The 18,285-nt window shown below is 37.6% G+C and overlaps 1 protein-coding gene across 6 annotated transcripts in view; it reads right to left on the minus strand.

The window, feature by feature from the left end:
• The window catches only part of TMCC1 (transmembrane and coiled-coil domain family 1), a 250,360-nt gene that overhangs the window by 39,316 nt on the left and 192,759 nt on the right, over positions 1-18,285 (minus strand). For 3 of the 6 annotated variants that reach the window (XR_011647564.1, XM_058288864.2, XM_058288863.2), the window contains exon 4: positions 8,291-8,373. The exons of the other annotated variants lie outside the window; for them this stretch is intronic. Coding sequence is in view for 2 of the 3 variants with exons in the window: in XM_058288864.2 (XP_058144847.1) it covers positions 8,291-8,373 (83 nt within the window). In the remaining variant the exon portion in view is untranslated. The remainder of the gene's footprint in view (positions 1-8,290; positions 8,374-18,285) is intronic. 6 annotated transcript variants of the gene reach the window in all.

Below are 18,285 nucleotides of genomic sequence, written 5' to 3' on the forward strand. Positions count from 1 at the left end.
GGGTGGGGAGGGGGAGGGGACAGAAATAAATAAATAAATAAATAAATCTTTTTAAAAAAAATTCACTAGGAAGCCATCTTGACCTGAGCTTTTCTTTGGTGGGAGGTGTTTTAAAATAAGATCTATCTATCTATCTATCTATCTATCTATCTATCTATCTATCTATCTATCTATCTATCTATCTATCTATCTATCTATCTCCTTGCAGCTAGTTCCTTTCCTTGCTGTCTCTTTTCTGTGTCTATTCGCTGCGCGTTTTTTCTGTATTTGCTTGTCTCCCTTTGTTGCGTCATCTTGCTGTGCCAGCTCTCTGTCGTGCACGAGGCCAGCTTGCCTTCACAAGGACGCCCTGGGAAGCAAACCCAGGGCCTCCCATATGGTAGACGGGAGCCCACCTGATTGAGCCACAGCCACTTCCCTTGTTGGAAGGTTTATGATAACTGATTCAATCTCTTTACTTTTTATTGGTCTGTTAAGATCTTCTATTTTTTTTTCCCCTTGAGACAGTATAGGGAGTGTATCTAGGAATTTGTCTACTTCACCTAGGTTATCTAAATTGTTGGTGAACAGCTGTTCACAACATTGTCTTATAATCCTTTTTATTTCTGAGGTCATAGCAATGTCCCCCCATTCATTTCTGATTTTAGTTATTTGTGTCCTCTCTATTTCTTTGCCAATCTAGCTAATAATTTGCCAATGTTATTGACCTTTTCAAATAACCACCTTTTGGTTCCGTTGATTCTCTCAGTTGTGTGGTTTGGTCTCTGATTTGAGATCTTTCTTTTTTAATGAAAGCATTTACAGCTATAAATTTCCCTCTCAGCTCTGCCTTTGCTGCACCTTATAAGTTTTGGTATGTTGAGTTTCATTTTAATTCACCTCAAGAGACATCCTAATTTTCCTTGTGATTTCTTCTTTGACCTTCTGGTTGTTTAAGAGTGGGTTAATTTACACATATTCATAAATTTTCCAGGTTTCCTCCTCTGTTACTGATTTCTAGCTTCATTCCACTTTGGTCAAAAGATACATTGTTTGATTTCAGTATTTTTTAGTTTTATTGAGACTTTTGTGGGAATGATGCATGTGCACTAAAGAAGAACGGGTATTCTGCTGCTGTTAGGTGAAGTGCTGTATATATGTCTGTTAAGTCTAGTTGGTTTATACTGTCTCTGTTTCCTTACTGGTCTTCTGTCTAGATGTTCTATCCATTATTGAAAGTGGCATACTGCAGTTTCTGACTATTTATGTAGAAATGTGTATTTTTCCCTTCAAGTCTGTCAATATTTACCTCACATATTTTTGGGCTCTGCCTGTAGATGCATATATATTTGTTATATCTTCTTATTGAATTAACTCCTTTTATCAGTATACAGCAACCTTCTTTGTAACCTTGTAACAGTTTCTGACTTAAAGTCTATTTTATCTGATATTAGCATAAGCTACCCCAGCTCTCTTTTGATTACTATTTGCACAGTATATATAGTTTTTCCATCCTTTCACTTTCAACCTACTTATGTCTTTGAATTACAGGTGAGTCTCTTGTAAACGATATATAGTTGGGACATTTTTTTCCTCCTTCTGCCAATTCTGCCTTTTGACTGGAGGAATTTAGTCCATTTATACTTAAAGTAACTATTGATAATGTAGAAATTTTCTTCTGCAATTTTGTTACTCTTTGTAAGTCTTATACTCCCCTCGCAATTCTTCCAATAATGCCTACTTTCAGATTTACTTGATTTTTTGTGTTGTGCCATTTTGAGTCTCCTCTCATTTCTTTCTGAATATATTTTTCATATCTTTTCTTTGTGGTTACCATGGGGCTTAAATTTAAGATCCCACATCCATAACAGTCACATTTGATTTGGTGCATCTTGACTTCAGCCTGCAAATACACTGCTCCTATACCTGTCTCCCCATCTTTTTATTGTACTTGTTACAAATAATATCTTTATACATTGTATGTGAAAAACCATAGATTTGGGACATTACTTTTTATACGTATGCATTTTAGAATCTGTAAGAAATAAATGGAGTTATATACTAAAAAAAAATTACAATTGTAATGGCATTGATAATTATCGTATGGTTACCTTTACTGGAGGTCTTCATTTCTTGATGCTGCTTTGAACCACTGTTTATTGTCCTTTCCTTTCAGTCTAAGCAACTCCTTTCAGCATTGCTTTTAGGGCAGGTCTAGTGGTGAGGAAGTCCCTCAGTTTTCATTTATCTGGGAATGTCTTAGTCTGTCCCTCATTTTGAAAGACAGTCTCTCTGGATTCAAAATTACTGATTGGCAATTGTTTTCTTTTAGCACTTTACTTCATACCACTGTCTTCTTGCCTCCGTTGTTTGGCTGGAGCTCTCTTTCTGAGTTAAGTCTTCCTATCAAGAAGATATGATTGTTTGAGTGTAGGGTATTGGTCTGGGTTTGTGCTTTCTCCTGGCCTTAGAAATTCAAAGCCCCCTCTACTCCCAAAGAAACAGACTTTCAGACTTTCTCTCCCTAGGTTGTGCTGTTTTATGACCTAAAGCAGATAATCCTTTGCCCCAGGCACCTTTGACTTAAATGTTTCATATGGTCCTTTAGATGTCTGCAAGCTGCCTTTGCCTGCGAGTTAAGTTCTGAGAGGGTGAGCCTGAGAAGGATTTCTTGGTTCAGTCTTTCTATTTGCCACCCCACAGTTTGGCACTGATATACAGGCTCCTAGGTATACATATTGAAGCTACTCTACCCCTCTAGAATACGGCCAGGGCCCCACATTGGGAGCACAGGCTGGCTCCATACCATACAGGAGAGGGGTGAGAGATGGGTCAGCTATAGCACCAGGAGCTTCTCTTACCATTTTTTTTTCTTTATATATACTTTTTATTTCTTCATACACAATTTTTTAAATATATATTTTTTATTAGAGAAGTTGTGAGCTTACAAAACAATCACACATAACATGTAGAATTTCCATATATCACCCCTCCATGAACACCTTACAACGTTGTGGAACATTTGCTACAGATTATGAAAGAACATAATCAGACTATTACCACTAAGTGTGATCTAAATTATATTTGGTATATTTTTTCCATATACCCCCTATTATTAACAACACATACTGGGATTGTACATTTGTCACAGTTCATAAGAAAACACTCTTATATTTGTACTGTTAGCCACAGTCCATCTTCCATCACATGGATCACTGTGTTATACAGTCCCACACCTTGTATAATCTATTCAAAGTGTTTTATCTTGCTTCTACACTTGCCCAGTTATTGCAATCCTTTTCACTGTTTTCTTTAGTTTTGAGGATGATGGCTTTGCCAGTTGTTGCTAGCTGTTTAAAGATTGTGTGTGTGTGTGAGTGGAATGGAGACCTCCCATGTATGAGGTCCTGGATTTCTGTAGGGGTATGGCACCCGAGTGCCTTACATTGCCATCTTGGTAAACTTCAGCTACTCGGCTATTCTTTTTTTTTTTTTTTTTAGGGTAAGTAAGTGAGTAAAAATTTTACTGAAAAACTAAGGAAAAGAAGAAAAGTATACACCCCAGTCATGGGAGTAGGTGCAGGCGTGCTATGGAGCATATGGGGTCCCCGGGTAGGCCTTTTAAGACCTTTTCTCTTCCCCTTTCCTAATGTTGGGAAAGGGCCCCAGCTATTTGCTGTTTTGGTTGGTTGCCTTATGATTCCCACCTGTTATATCTCAGAGACCAATGAAGATAGCTACTGGGCTATTTTATTTTATTATATTTTATTTTATTTATACCCCCACCCTCATTGTTTTGCAGTTGCTGTCTGCTCTCTGTGAACATTTGCTCTGTGCTCTCTGTGTCTGCTCATCTTTCCTTCTGGGAGGCACTAGAAACTGAACCTGGGACTTCCATTTGCAAGAGGCGCTCAATCACCTGAACCACCTCAGATCCCTGATTTGTTGCGTTTCTCACTGTCTTTCCTCTTTGTGTCTCTTATGCTGTGTCATCTTGTTGCATCAGCTTGCCATGCCTGCCCGCCGTGCCAGCTCTCCTCCAGGAGGAACTGGGAACCAAACCTGGGACCTCCCATGTGGTAGGTGGAAGCCCAATCACTTGAGCCACACCCCACTTCCCTACTGGGCTATTTTTGACATGCATCGTGAAGAAGTGAGAAAATCTATACCACAAGTTGTTTTCAAATGAAATGAAATGTTTATGAATGTTAAATATATAACAATAACTAAAGTTGAGAGTTGCATTTTGTAAGCATTTCATTAAATATTAATTTAGGTTAAAATTATTTGCTCATATTTTAGATGATAATTTTTAGGTTTCTGATATTTTTGTGTCCCTCAAGAGCTCTAACTCTGCCTCCTTGTGTCTATGGTGCTTGCTGGATATAGCAGCTAGCTATCCCCTGCCTCCCAGATGACTCCCTTGTCTGTTTGCTAATTGTCTGCTCATGTCCTTTTTTTCTTTTCTTGTCTGTTTTTTTTTCTTTAGGAGGCACCAGTAATCAAACCTGGGACCTCCCATGTGGGAGGTGGGTGCTCAATGCTTGAGTCACATCTGTTCCCTGCTCATTTGTTTTTGTTCATTGTCTGCTCATTTTTTTCCTCACTGTTTTTGCTTGATATCTGCTTTTGTTTGTCTTCTTTAGGAGGCACCAGGAACTGAACCCAGGGGCCTCCCATACGAGAGGTGGGTGCTCAACTGCTTGAACCACATCTGCTTCCCTAGCAGCTATCTTTTTTTTTTTTTAAAGATAAATAGATCACTCAAAATGTTACATTAAAAAACATAAGAGGGGGAAACAGCTGTGGCTCAATCAGTTGGGCTCCCGTCTACCATATGGGAGGCCCTAGGTTTGTGTTCCGGGGCCTCCTTGTAAAGACAGGCTTGCCCGCACACCGCAGAGAGCCGCCTGGCCACAAGCGCTGCCCGGCCCACAAGCACCGCGGAGTGCCGCCTGGTCCACAAGCGCTGCAGAGAGCCAACTCAGCAAGGTAATGCAACAAAAAGGGAGATAAGCAAAAAATGAGGAAGAGTGCAGCGACAGACACAGAGAGCAGACAGCAAGCAAACTGCAAGGGAGGAAGGGGAAATAAAAAAATAAATATAGACACTGAAGAACACATAGTGAATGGACACAGAGAGCAGACAGCACTGCAAAAAGCTGCAAGGGGGGAGGATTAAAAAAACAAACAAAATGAAGCTCAAGATACATTAAACAAATAAACAAACATAAGAGGTTCCCACACAAACCACCCCCTCCCCGCCTGCTCCTCCCACATCAACATCCCGTCATCACCATCAGTAAGGCACGTTCATTGCATTTGGTGAATACACCCTGGAGCACTGCCACATCACATGGTCCATAGTTTACATTGTAGTTCACACTCTTTCCCAGTACATCCAGTGAGTTATGGCAGGAAATGCAATGTCCTGCATCTGTCCCTGCAATATCATTCAGGACAACTCTAAGTCCTGAAAATGCCCCCTATCATACCTCTTTCTCCCTCTCCCTGCCCTCAGCAACTCCCATACCCACCAACTCCACATCAATGATACAATTACTTCCATTGCTAGAGTCACAACAATCTATAGTAGAGTACCAGCAAGTCCACTCCAATCCATATTATATTGCAGCTAGCTTTTTGATGGCATGTTTGGACATCCAGGTCTGTAGACTAGGTTTAACTGTGACACTCTCTCTAGGTTTCAGAATCTCTACTACCTAGATGATTCCTTAATGCTGTCTCCAGGCTTAATCTGCCAACTGACAAGTGGCTTTTTCTACTTGGACATCCTTCTAATTCTAAGAAATAAAATTTTTTTTTATGTTTCAAGCTAAGCATATCATTTCCTCCTCTCTCCTTCATTAAGACTTTTTGTTTTCTTATATACCTATTTTCATCCTTTTTCCAGTAATCCAGGATTAAAATCATCTTCCTGATACCCCCTATCTCTCCCAAGTTTTCAAGCAGTTTCCAAGTTGTGCTGATTTTGCTTTGCATTAACACTTGCTTGTCAATCATTTTTATGCCAACTCTTCAAGAAGCTCTTAAATCATGGTCAAAATATTATTCCAGCATCTTCCTAATGGTTTTAGGCATCTCCAGCTCTCCTTTTTCCCAGTTCACTTTGTCTATTAACAGTCTGTGAACATTCCAAGGGTGGACTGGTCTCTTAGTTTGGTTTCCCTTGTGTCTAGAAAACAGATGTTAAACATCTGCTGAATGAAATATAAGATGTATATTACTTTTCCTCAAACATTGCTGTAATCATATCTTTCCATTAGCACCTCTAGGAGAAGACTATCAAAAACTTTTTATTGTCTTTCATATTATACTTTCATTATGTTCCTTAAAAGGTAAACTAAGAAATAATTTTGGGGGAATGGTAAAGTAGGTAAATGATAAAATCAGCAGCAGTGATTTTAGAGAGGCAGTATGGCAGAGTGGAAAGAGTGTGGATATTGAGAGTCAGGCACAGCTGGAATTTGACTCCTAAATCTAAAACTTACTTACTTTGGCTATTTAACTTCTGATTTCATTTTCTTACTTTTTAAAGTGAGGCTAATAGCACCTACCTTGCAGGATTAAATTAGAGAATACACACAAAATCCTTACTTAGTACATGCCTGAAACTGAAAAGGCTCAATAAGTAGTTACTAATTTTAACTGTGTAGTAATGTTAGTTTTTTTCATAAATATTTTTGGAAATAATTCCATTTTTATATTAAGCCAAAGTTTTCAGACAAGAACAAAACAAAGTTGCTTTGAATATTCTCAGACATAATTCTGAGACTTATTTGAACATATATTTACTAATAAAACAAACAAAACCCCACTTAAGTGTGATGGAAAATTAACCAATGACTAGACCACTAGATTGGTAACTTTAACAGTAATCCTATCCACAACAGGATTGTATTTAAATTGCTTCTCAATGTTGGAGGTGACATTTCCTGACAGTCCAAACGGTTTGTCATTTGTTACAGAAACAAACTACTTTAATTTGAAAAAAAGAAGCACCACAGTCACCTTCCATATCTGGAAGATAGGTTAAATTCACAAAAATCCAGTGACCCTACTGAATTTAAGAGTTTTCAAAAATTACAACATTTCCCTTTTTGGAAAGGAAAGTAACTACATTAAGATTGCTATTTATATGAACTGGTCATCTGAGAATTCCTTAAAAATGTCATTTTTGTGGTGGGATAAACAGAGCAAACCTTGGTGGGATTCCCTACTACTTGGCAAGAACAGGAAAAAAGGAAACTACTATAAGGTCAGCTTTGCCTCCCAATCCTGGAGAAGGGAATTTCTTTTAATCTGTGTCTCACTAGAAGTCATATCACTACTTTCTTTGAAAATATACTGTGCCTCTCCTATTTCCCCTCCCTACCCCAAGACAAGGCAAGATAAACAGCTGCTGGCAATTAGTAAGAAGTATGGTACTCTTTCCTATCTCAGTCTGCATAATTATGAACCTTTGCTTTTGAAATGAAACTTAGTATTATAGGGTACCTAAGCGTTACCTCCTGAGACCCTCCTTGTTGCTCAAATATGGCCTCTCTCTAAGTCAAAACTCAGTATATAAATATATTACCTTCGCCCCTTTGTGGGACATGACTCCCGGGGATGAGCCTCCCTGGCATTGAGGGATTACTACCAAAAGCCAACTAGCAATGCAACTGGAAAAAGACCTTGACTAACAGGGGGAAAGGGTAAAGACAAATGAGTTTATATGGCTAGGTGACTTCAAAGTAAGTCAGGAGGTCATTTCAGAGGTTACACTTATGCACATCTAGCAGGAACTCACTGACTGCCAAAGTAAATATTACCTCTGAAGGAGACATCCAGACACTATAGGCAGGGAAGACAGCTCAGAAGTTTCACACCCTGCCAGTGGGCCGTACTTTAGAATTTATGCTCCCCAATGTGAGAGAGATGGACTCAGTTGTGTTTTCCCTATACATGGCTCTGCTGCCCCTCTATTTGAACCTATAGTTAGTACTAGAGTTGATAATTCTATGTCCAAGAAACTTAAATCTTTGGGCTGCCCATGTGCCAGTTGGTCCCTGAATCCAAAAGACTTGCAAAACCTACTCTCCAGTTCACTGAACTCACCCAGGACAACTAACAAGGAGATAATAACTGACAATGACCATCTCAAGGAACAGTCTGCAAATGCAAGCAATAAAGAACCATTCATCTGCCCCATGGGATCTAAGCCCCCTCTTAATTAGAAGGGGAGTGGGCATCACCATCACAGCATTCTCAGGATTGGGGAATGGACAATGGACTAGAATAGACTTACAGTTTTTCTACTGTAGACTTGTTGTGATCCTAGCAATGGAAGAACTTTTATCATGGATGTGAAGGCAGTGGCCACTGGAGGTTCTGATGGAAGGGAGAGGGAAAAATAGGTATAATTTGGGGGCATTTTCAGGACTTGGGAATTATTCTGAATGACACTGCAATGACAGATATAGACTACGGTATATCTTGTAATAACTTGCAAATACGTGCAGGAGAGTGTAAACTACAACATAAACTACAATCATCGTTTAGTGTCAATGCTCCCAAGATGTGTTCATCATTTGTGGCAAATGTACCACACTAATGAAGGATGTTGTCGATGCTGGAAAATATGGGAGAGCTAAGGAGTAGGGCTTATGGGAATCCCCTAATATTTTTTGTGTAACATTTATGTAATCTAAGTTTTAAAAAAATAAATAAGTATATTTTAAAAAATCAGCTGTTGTCCAGCCTGAGAATGACAACCTGAAGAGTGGCCCACAACTCACTATGGTAAAAGAAAGAAAAAGAACTTCATGCATTGTATATCTCCCACTATATGCTTAGCACTTTATCATATTACTCATTAATCCAGTAAGGTAGGTATTATATTACTGTACTCATTTTCTACCTGAAAAGCCTGGCTTGGAGGTAAACTAAAATCTTTAATTCCAAATCTTGGGGCTCTCTGTTTTATAGCACACCTATGAGACTGTAGTTCCAGCATTACCTGATTAAAATAGAGTAAAAAATTATTTCAAGAGAAACTGATTTAAACAGAAGGGAGAAATCATTCTTGCACTCTTGATAAAACCTTCTCAACAAATCAAATTTTGATCTATTTTTAAAAAATCTTTAGCAATCTTAGAATCTGTACTTAATTTTGAGAACCACTGCTTTTTTGACAATAGTACAAAACAGATACACCTACAAAGGTAGTGTAAATGCTGCTGTGTTTACTTTCTCTAATATGGTTAAGAGTCATCGGTTTTAAAAGATCCTGGAAATGTTAAATTATCTTCACCTATACCTCACTCTTTTGCAATATAATGTTCAGATTTGCTTAGTTTTTTTTCCTCATTCAAGATCTTTAAAGACAAAGTACAATATATAAACCGACTTTCTCAAATGGAACTTAAAAGATAGAATCTAGTTTATATTTTCAAGTTACAACAGGACAACTTTAATTTGGACTAAAAAGGATTAAATTGTACAAATCTGCAAATGGCTTGACTGTGGGCAGTACCATCTGCATGGTGGGGGGTAAGGAGGTGCCAGGAAATGCCTGGGGGTAAATCTTCCTGTGATGCACGGAATATTCCTGGTCAACAACTATCTAGTCTCAAATGTCAACAGCGATCTCACTGAAAATATAATGCATGGATTTTGAAATTACTCCAAACAGAGAATGAGAAAATAAGAAACATAGAGTACAATGCCAGCTATGGATGCTGGTTTTCTCTGGCCTTAGCCAATTCCTTCACATGTAATGAATGATGGAAAGATTTCAGGTTTTCTGATAAATTATAAATAATGTTTATATCAAAAAGTAGTAGTGTATCATGAAAAGGACTAGTTCATGGATTTGCAGAGTAAAACTAGCCTAGAGATAACTGGAAGCAGACAGATCAGGGAAGCATATCATGGTGCTATGACATTAAGGAACAGAAGCAGGCTGAAGAAAAGATTGACGCTTCTATTATTTATTTCATTTTGTAAACATGCTTTGTTCTCTTTATGTAAAGTCCTGAATAAAGATATAATTCCTGCTCTCAAGGAACAAATGATCTATTTGGTGAGACATGGAAATGGCCAATTGAAATATGGGTTCAATCAAGTAAATGATACAGTAGATAGGATGGCACAGTATTTCTTGAACACAGGAAGAAACCATGAATTCAAAAGAAAGGAAAGAGTATAGAGAAAGCTTCTTGGAGGAAGTGGCAATTGAAATAAGCCTTGAAGGAAGAAGTTGTTGACAGAAAAAGAAGGGGTAAGGGAAATCATTTCAGGTTGATAGTCAAGTATGAGCCAAGACCCAGAAATAGGAAATGCATGATAACTAGAGGGCTCATGCAATTGCAATTAGGAGACATAGCATAGGAGAGGGCTATGGTGGGAGATGACCTGCAAAGGTGGACCTAAACTACTGTTTGGAACTTTATTCCAAGGATACCACTGCAGGTTTCCCAATGATTAGAGTAGTAGGATGTCCTTTGGAATCTAGACTTGGAGATCCAAATGGTTACTTGACTATTATCAAAACTACATGTTCTAAAAAAACAAAAACAAAACAAAACAGAAAAATACATGTCCTAAACATTGTAATCTTCCTGGTCATCTAAAGCCTCTCTACCCATCAAATTACAAAGCCAAAACCAAACAAACCTAACAAAATCCAGGAGCCATTCTTGACATTCTGCCTTCTACCAAGATCCAATGTAATGCCAAGTCATATTGATTTTCCTTTCTACATTTCCTTCAAATTATACAATATACTCCATCTATCAGTACTGCCATCACCTTAGGACAAACTATCATCACCTCTCTCCTGGACTACTCATCCTAACTAATCTACTGCATTCACTTAGGCTCTCACTTAGCTAGAGGAAGTTTTTTTAAAAAAGATGTCCTAAATCACCCAGTGCTTAATTTTTAAAAGCTTTTCTCAACTCTGAAAAGCAAGAACTAGAATCTGAGCATGGTCTATAAAGTCCTATATGGTTAGGCCCTGGATCTATCTCTCTAGCTTTATTTCATAGTAGTTTCCTTGCTTCCCCATTCTAATCACACTGGCCTTTCTTTTTTTAGCCCCTGGTGCTCACGGAGTTTCTTCCCACCGTGAAGACCTTTGCACATGCAATACTGCCTTTCTTCTAATACGGCCCTTCTTCAACTCTCAGCCAAGCATTTTCCTCGGTACTGGGTATGTAATAATGAACAAAACAATATCTCTGTCTTCATTAGGCTTATGGCTAAAGAGAAAAGTGGCAGACAGAAAAACCAATACCCAACCAATATAAATTGTGAAAAGGGCTATGAAGAAAAATAACAGGGGGTTGTGAGAAAAGGAATAACGCAAAGGCGGAAGACCTACTTTAGAATAGGAGGTCATAGAAGGCTTCTTTGAGGAGGTGACATTTAAACTGAGCCCTCAAAGATAAAAAGGGAAGTCATTGCTTTAACCAGGTTATAAATGAGGAAAAGCATTATTGCTATAGGTTCCATTACTGTGCCAAGAGAACATAGAACTTGGAATTTTATCATAATCAAGATGAAAATACACAATTAAAGAATGCAGACAACTCAAAAACGTAAATAAATAAAAGGATTTGCCTATTCACTGCTTCCAAGAATTCACTCTGTGGACGTTACCAAAAAGCTTCCAAAAGAACAAAGGAATACTGAGAGGACAAGGAAAGTAAAAAGGAAAGGGGCCACCTGCCCAGAAACCTAATGGAGAATACAGTAGTTGGATAGCCTTATTTACAGGACTTACATAACCAATGAGTCAGCAAAAATTCAGGTGTCAGTGGATCTCCTCTGTGCCCTTTTCACAGCAGCTAGGAAACTTAGCTCTCCCTACTGGTAAGAAGAGGGGCATAAGAACAAGATCTGAGCTAGGCTAATAAATCACAGTTATAGTATCTTCCAATAATACTTGCCCAAGTTAGGATAAGGAAAAGTAAACCTTTATGCTTAGAAAAATACAAGAAACAGAATCCAATTTACGGCAGGTTAGACAGGATATTTCTGGTAGGGTTTCACAGACTTAATGTGTCTAATTTCTCTAACTTATAATAATATGCCCATCAAAGATTCCCAAATCAATACTCCAAAAATCTGCTAAAACCAAAACCTAGATTTTAAAGATCATATCTCTTCTTTCTTGGGGTCCATAAATATTTTAGGGATACTTTCTACAGTTACCTTTTCTCTAATAAAGGCTAATATGTATTAATAGGAACAAAAAAAAAAAGGCTTTCTCTGACAGAACTGTGTCTGCCAACAAAAACTATATGAAATAAAATGAGAGATTTAATTGCAGCACAAGCAAAGAGATACAGTGCTAATAACAATCATTTGATACTGAACAGCAATGATAATGAACCCAAGATAAACACCCACCAATGCACAGCTATGAAAACAGACTCCTCATCTTGCCTTCCTCTACCTCCATGCTTATGTTCGCAGCCTATTACTGTTCCAGTGGTGACAACTCAGCAAAAAGGGGAAGCCTTTATTTTTCCTTCTTCACTTAAGGCTACAGGGAAGGCTGGGGGAAAAAGGGGGCATTATGATTGTTTAAAAGAGGGAAACGACTACCTAATTGTTAGTCTACATTCTTTGCTACTGAAATTTCTGGCTCTTGTCTATTCATGGACATCTAAGAAAACTTGTTAATTATCTTTGAAGGTGACAAATAATGACCAGAAATACTATTTTCCTTTCTGCCTCCCTTGCTCATCCTTTTCACCAAATGTGATTCTACAAAATGTTTTAGTTACTGCTAAGAAGCAATTCTATAAAGCTAATACCAAAAAAAGTTAACAAAAAAATTTAAAAAAACAAACAAGCAACATATTTATCTTACCAAAACCCCCTGTCAGGCAATCTGCTGTTTTTGCTTCCCACAAAGATCATCCTTCATTTGTACACTGCCAGTGCACGCTTGGATCGTGAAAACAAATTACAACCTCTGTTGGCTATAAGCTCTTTTCATTTGTCCCAGCTTCCAAGATGCAGAGGAGCGGTGCCATAGTCTGTCACGGCTGCACATACTTCGTTTCCGAGAATAATGCTGTAAATCAGGGCAGCTACCGCTGGGAATGCATTCCCTCACCAAAGAGCCAGCCGCAATGAAGCTTCTAGAGGATCCTTGGGCTCCTCACCTTCACAGCATCAGAGAAGCGCCTTTCACAGAACAGGCAGGTACAGCCACACCACATCAACATCCCTGCACGGTCAATCCACCACAGTGGCCACCTTAGCTTATACAGAGTTGCGGTTCTGTCTTCTTCATCAACTCACAGAGTTGATGGGAGCCTGGGAAGATTCTGTGCTGAATAAACAGCTTCAGCCAAACAAGCATCCCTCACACAGAGGGATGTGTGTGTGTGAGTGAGTGTGTGTGTCTGTGTGCGTGCGCAGTTTAAACTGCGGATGCAAATGAATAGTTTGACTCTGAGAATGGAGATCACAGATAGTATCTGCCCCCCTTCTCCAGCTGCCAGCGTCTTTTATAAAAGACAAAAGCATCAGACTGCTTGAATTTAAAGCTAAGGGGCATTAATTCAGCATTCACATTTGTCTTTTCATTTAAAACCCCACGCTGTTTAGAGAATAACTTTTAAAAAGGTTAAAAAAAAAAACCAGCTTGTTTAAATAAACGAAAAAGATATCTACCCATATTTCGATAAAGGACTAGAGACTACAAGAACAGATTTCCATGTTTTCCTAATATTTTTTCTCAGATTTGTAAAATTGCTTAAGTGAAAATTGAGCAAGAGTAAGAAAACTGAGTGAGAATAAGAATACTGATCATGAGACCATAAAATCTTATTCACTGGAGACAGAGGGGAAAAATACTTCTTAATGAAAAGCACTGAAATTGTATGAACTCTAAACATATTAAAACACCAAAATCATAAGACCAGGCTTAGCCCCTGTACCATCATTTAACATTTATTGAATACCCACAACACTGAATGAAATAATTGAATATCTTAAGCAAACCTCTCCTGCCCTGTGAAAGTCACCTTAAGATTTAGACAAGTTATCAGACCTGAGCTTTATTTCTTCATTTGTAAAAATAGTTATGGGGAATGCATATAGGAAAAAATTTAATGATTATAAAATACAGTGTGGCTTGTATAATGGATAATATTGCAACTGAGGGTTAAGAATTAAAAGATTTTAAAAGCAGTAAAAATCACATATGGGGAATGACAGAAAACTTGGAGATACCATACCAAAAGAGTGAGAATTGTGAGTCAAATCAGTGAGTTTTATGTTTTTGTTGGTGTATCTAACTCATTTGTGTCTATCTGCTTGTTCAGCACATTTTCATACCTCCAGATGGTAATATCAAATTAAAAAATGAAAATTCTTAAAAGAGCTCTATTCATATTGCTAAAAACTAAACTAGCACTTATATAAGTAAATTAATAATCCTGGCACCCAAATTAAAAAATCCAAACAGAATGAAAAACATCGTATTAAAATCTCACTGAAGAAACTAAAGGAAAAAAAAACTAAAAAAGTTGTTCTAAATTCCTCCACAATCTTTCTATAGCCTATCTTACTCCCAGGACCTTCTCCTAACCTTGCCTGAATTGACTGACTCATTAAAACTGGTATAAGACACTATGCAGGGAATATGCTGGGTATGGAAAGATAGTGGAGATGTGACTTTAGCTTAGAATTGTGTGTACCAGGCCTGGAAATTAAAAATGACAGAGACAGAGGAGATATTACAGAATAAACCTTGATTTGCATAGTCTGTCCTGTAATTTCCCAATTTAGAAAAAAATTTTTAAGTGGCACCGGAAACGGAACCCAGAATCTCCCATGAGGAAAGCAGGTGCTCAACTGTTTGAGCCACAGCTGCTTCCTCCCCAATTAAATTTTAACGGTCTTGAGATGAGAGTAATTAATAACCCAATGGCAAAATTTCGGTTAAGTAAAGAAAAAGATCTGTGAAAGTTTTGGTTTTTCTAAATTACAAATAAAACAATTACTGTATAATATATTCTTTAGAGCCTGATAGTATGCCTTTGAGGTTATTTATAATTTTAAGGTATTATAAAAAAGTGGTTTTGATCTCCTATGAAGGAAAAGGAAAAAAAAACATTTCTTATATAAAGTATCATTATTTTATTATTATTCTACTTGGGTGTAATCTCCCAGGGTTCATATGGGTATTATATAGCTAACATTGTATCTGCTGAATCTTTAAGATGATAAAATTGTCAGCTTTTAACTAATAAAATTATTATAAACCTCTTTTAAAAATAACTTTCGCCTAAAGTGAAATGACTTTCACAGAACAGAATCAGGGCTATAAGACAAGACTTAAACGATATGAAAAGAAGTAGTAAGTTTGTGAAAGCTTGTTTTGTCCTAAGATAAGATAGCTGGTTTTCATAAAATCAGGTGGAAATATGTAGGACAAGACTTGAGTGAATAAGTTGTGAATAAGTTGTAGAAGGGTTAGTGGAAGGAAGCGAAGTGGCTCAACTGACAGAGTGTCCACCTACCAGGGTTCAGTACCCAGGGCCTCCTGGCCCATGTGGTGAGCTGACCCACGCACAGTGCTGCTGCATGCAAGGAGTGCCATGGCATGCAGGGGTGCCCACCACGTAGGGGTGTCCCATGTGCCAGGAGTGCACCCTACAAAAAAAGGCACAGCCTGCCCAGGAGTGGTGCTGTACACATGGAGAGCTGATGCAGCGTGATGATGTAACAAAAAAGAGACAGATTCCCAGTGCCACCTGACAAGAATGTAAGCAGACACAGAAGAACACACAGCGAATAGACACAGAAAGCAGACAACAGAGGGTGGGAAGAGGAGAGAAATTTTAAAAACCTTTAAAAAAAAAGAAGTAAATTTTGCTTGTTGCTTACTGTAATTCAATAAGCTTATTTAAAGGTGAAACTTGTCTTTAGGTAAAGTAAATAGGCTATATGCTTATAATAGTTATAAATGATTATAGGAAATTAAAAGTTGGGGGAAGTCTGTAAAAGCCTTTTATTTTTTTAAGATTTTTTTTTTATTCTCCCCATCCCCCTAGTTGTCTGCTCTCTGTGTCCATTCGCTGTGTGTTCTTCTGTGATCGCTTCTATCCTTATCAGTGGCACTGGGAATCTGTCTTTCTTTTTGTTGCATCATCTTGCTGTGTCGGCTCTCCATGTGTGCGGCGCCATTCCTGGGCAGGCTGCACTTTCTTTCGCGCTGGGTGGCTCTCCTTACGGGGTGCACTGCTTGCGCGTGGGGCTCCCCTACGTGGGGGACACCCCTGCGTGGCACGGGACTCCTTGTGCGCATTAGCACTGCGTATGGACCAGCTCCACACGGGTCAAGGAGGCCTGGGGTTTGAACCGCAGACCTCCCATGTGGTAGGCGGACGCCCTATCCATTGGGCCAAGTCTGCTTCCCTGTAAAAGCCTTTAATAAACTGAGAAATTTCAATTTAAGTAGCTGATTCTGAGAAGCCATTATTGAGTAAAATAGGTAAGTTGATATTGGTAATAAAAAGTAACTCTATAGCAGAAAAACCTGTTGGACACCACCTCACTCTGTTATCATCTATGCTAAGATTTGTTTACCAAATGGTGTACTGATGGAAAACTAAAATTTGACTTTCTTTCTCTGTTAAAGTAACACAGTTCTTTTAAGTGGCTGGTCTGTTTTGAGTGGAAGAATATAAAAGTTCTTTTGAAATAATCAATATATATATAAAGAACAAAGAATCTGTGCCTTATCAGAATGGCTTCATCATATCCTTAATGGTTTTAAAAAATATAGAGAGGATGGGTGTTGTAGCTCAGTGACTGAGTGCCTGATTCACATGTACGAGATCTGGGGTTCAATCCCTGGTACCTCCTAAAAAAAAAAAGAACAAAACAAAAACAACTACAAAAAAAAGAGCCACTGCTATTTTGAAGTTTACTAACTTATTTGTCACTGTGACAAACAGAGATCTGTTTAAATATAATGTTCAGACCTGTCAACCTTTAATATTCTAATAAAACCCTTAAGGATATCTTTAATTTCAAACTATTACAAAAGAATTTGTTCTTTCACCTCGTAAAAAGTGAGGTGCTTAAATATATGTTTATGAAAATTAACATTATCAGTATATTTTGTTTTAATTCACATAATGGAATCAAAATATAAATATTTTAATATTAAAATATAAAACAGAAATTATTCCAAAACTGAAAAATAAACTTGTGTAAACTGTGGAAAAGTTTAAATGGGATTTTATTTTAACAATGTTTTAAATTTTAGTCACATTTTATTCTGATCAGAATTTTTATCAAGGTGTTAAAAGTTTTCTTAAAAAAAAAACAAAACTGGTTTGTCATAAAATACTGTGCGTAACCACAGTATTCCTTTTCTAAAACTATTGTGAATGCGTAGGCTATGTTTACTGCTATGGGAAAATCACTTAATACTTGCAAAGATCCATATTACATTTACCACTCTGATTGTTAAAGGTAATATATTCTTAGGGTTGAGATATTAATATTCCAATAAGCATGTAATTATATTAAGGTAGTGAAAACAATTTTAACAGGAAGATAATCTTGATTCCTTTGGGAATCTTAGGTTCTTGTAATATTTACTAGGAAAATAGTTTTCTTCCGGTACTGCTGAGATTTCTTTGTGGTAACCAGAATCCTTCTAAAACAGAAAACATAATGGAGAATTTAAATTTACTTATATATTTGAGGACTGTATAAAATTCTCAGACTTGTAAAGTTCTCACTCTCTATTCTATCCTAATACTGATCTACATGATGCTATCACTGGTTACAGTTTTAGTTATTCTTAGAAATATGTGACGTTATGAAAACAACCAAAATCTCTCATCAGTTAAAATGTTTTGCTCTGATGCTTCTCTAAGAGCATGCAGTCACCCCATCTTCAAAAAAAACAAACTTTAAAGGAAAAACAAGGCAAGAGCCTATAAATTATGTTCTGCCTGTTGATTTACATACAATCTTGGTAAAAATGTAAAAGTGAAACAAAGTTCTTACTCTGGTCTGTAGTTAATGCTATCTAGAAATAGTTAAGAGGCTCGCAAGGAAATTAGGGCCTACATTGTTAACTCCTGTAGCAGTCATATTTCTACATGAGCTGTGATCTCTAATTGTTATTTCTATGTCCTAAAATGCTTTACTTTTTGTGTATAACATAATAGCTCCCTAGAATTTTTAAGGCCTGTATGACATTTGTAATTCAGAGTTAAAGTTAACCAGCTCTACAAGTGTCGAAAAATCAGCATT

The sequence above is a fragment of the Dasypus novemcinctus genome, chromosome 26, assembly GCF_030445035.2.
Source record: "Dasypus novemcinctus isolate mDasNov1 chromosome 26, mDasNov1.1.hap2, whole genome shotgun sequence".
In the NCBI taxonomy this organism is placed as follows: domain Eukaryota; kingdom Metazoa; phylum Chordata; class Mammalia; order Cingulata; family Dasypodidae; genus Dasypus; species Dasypus novemcinctus.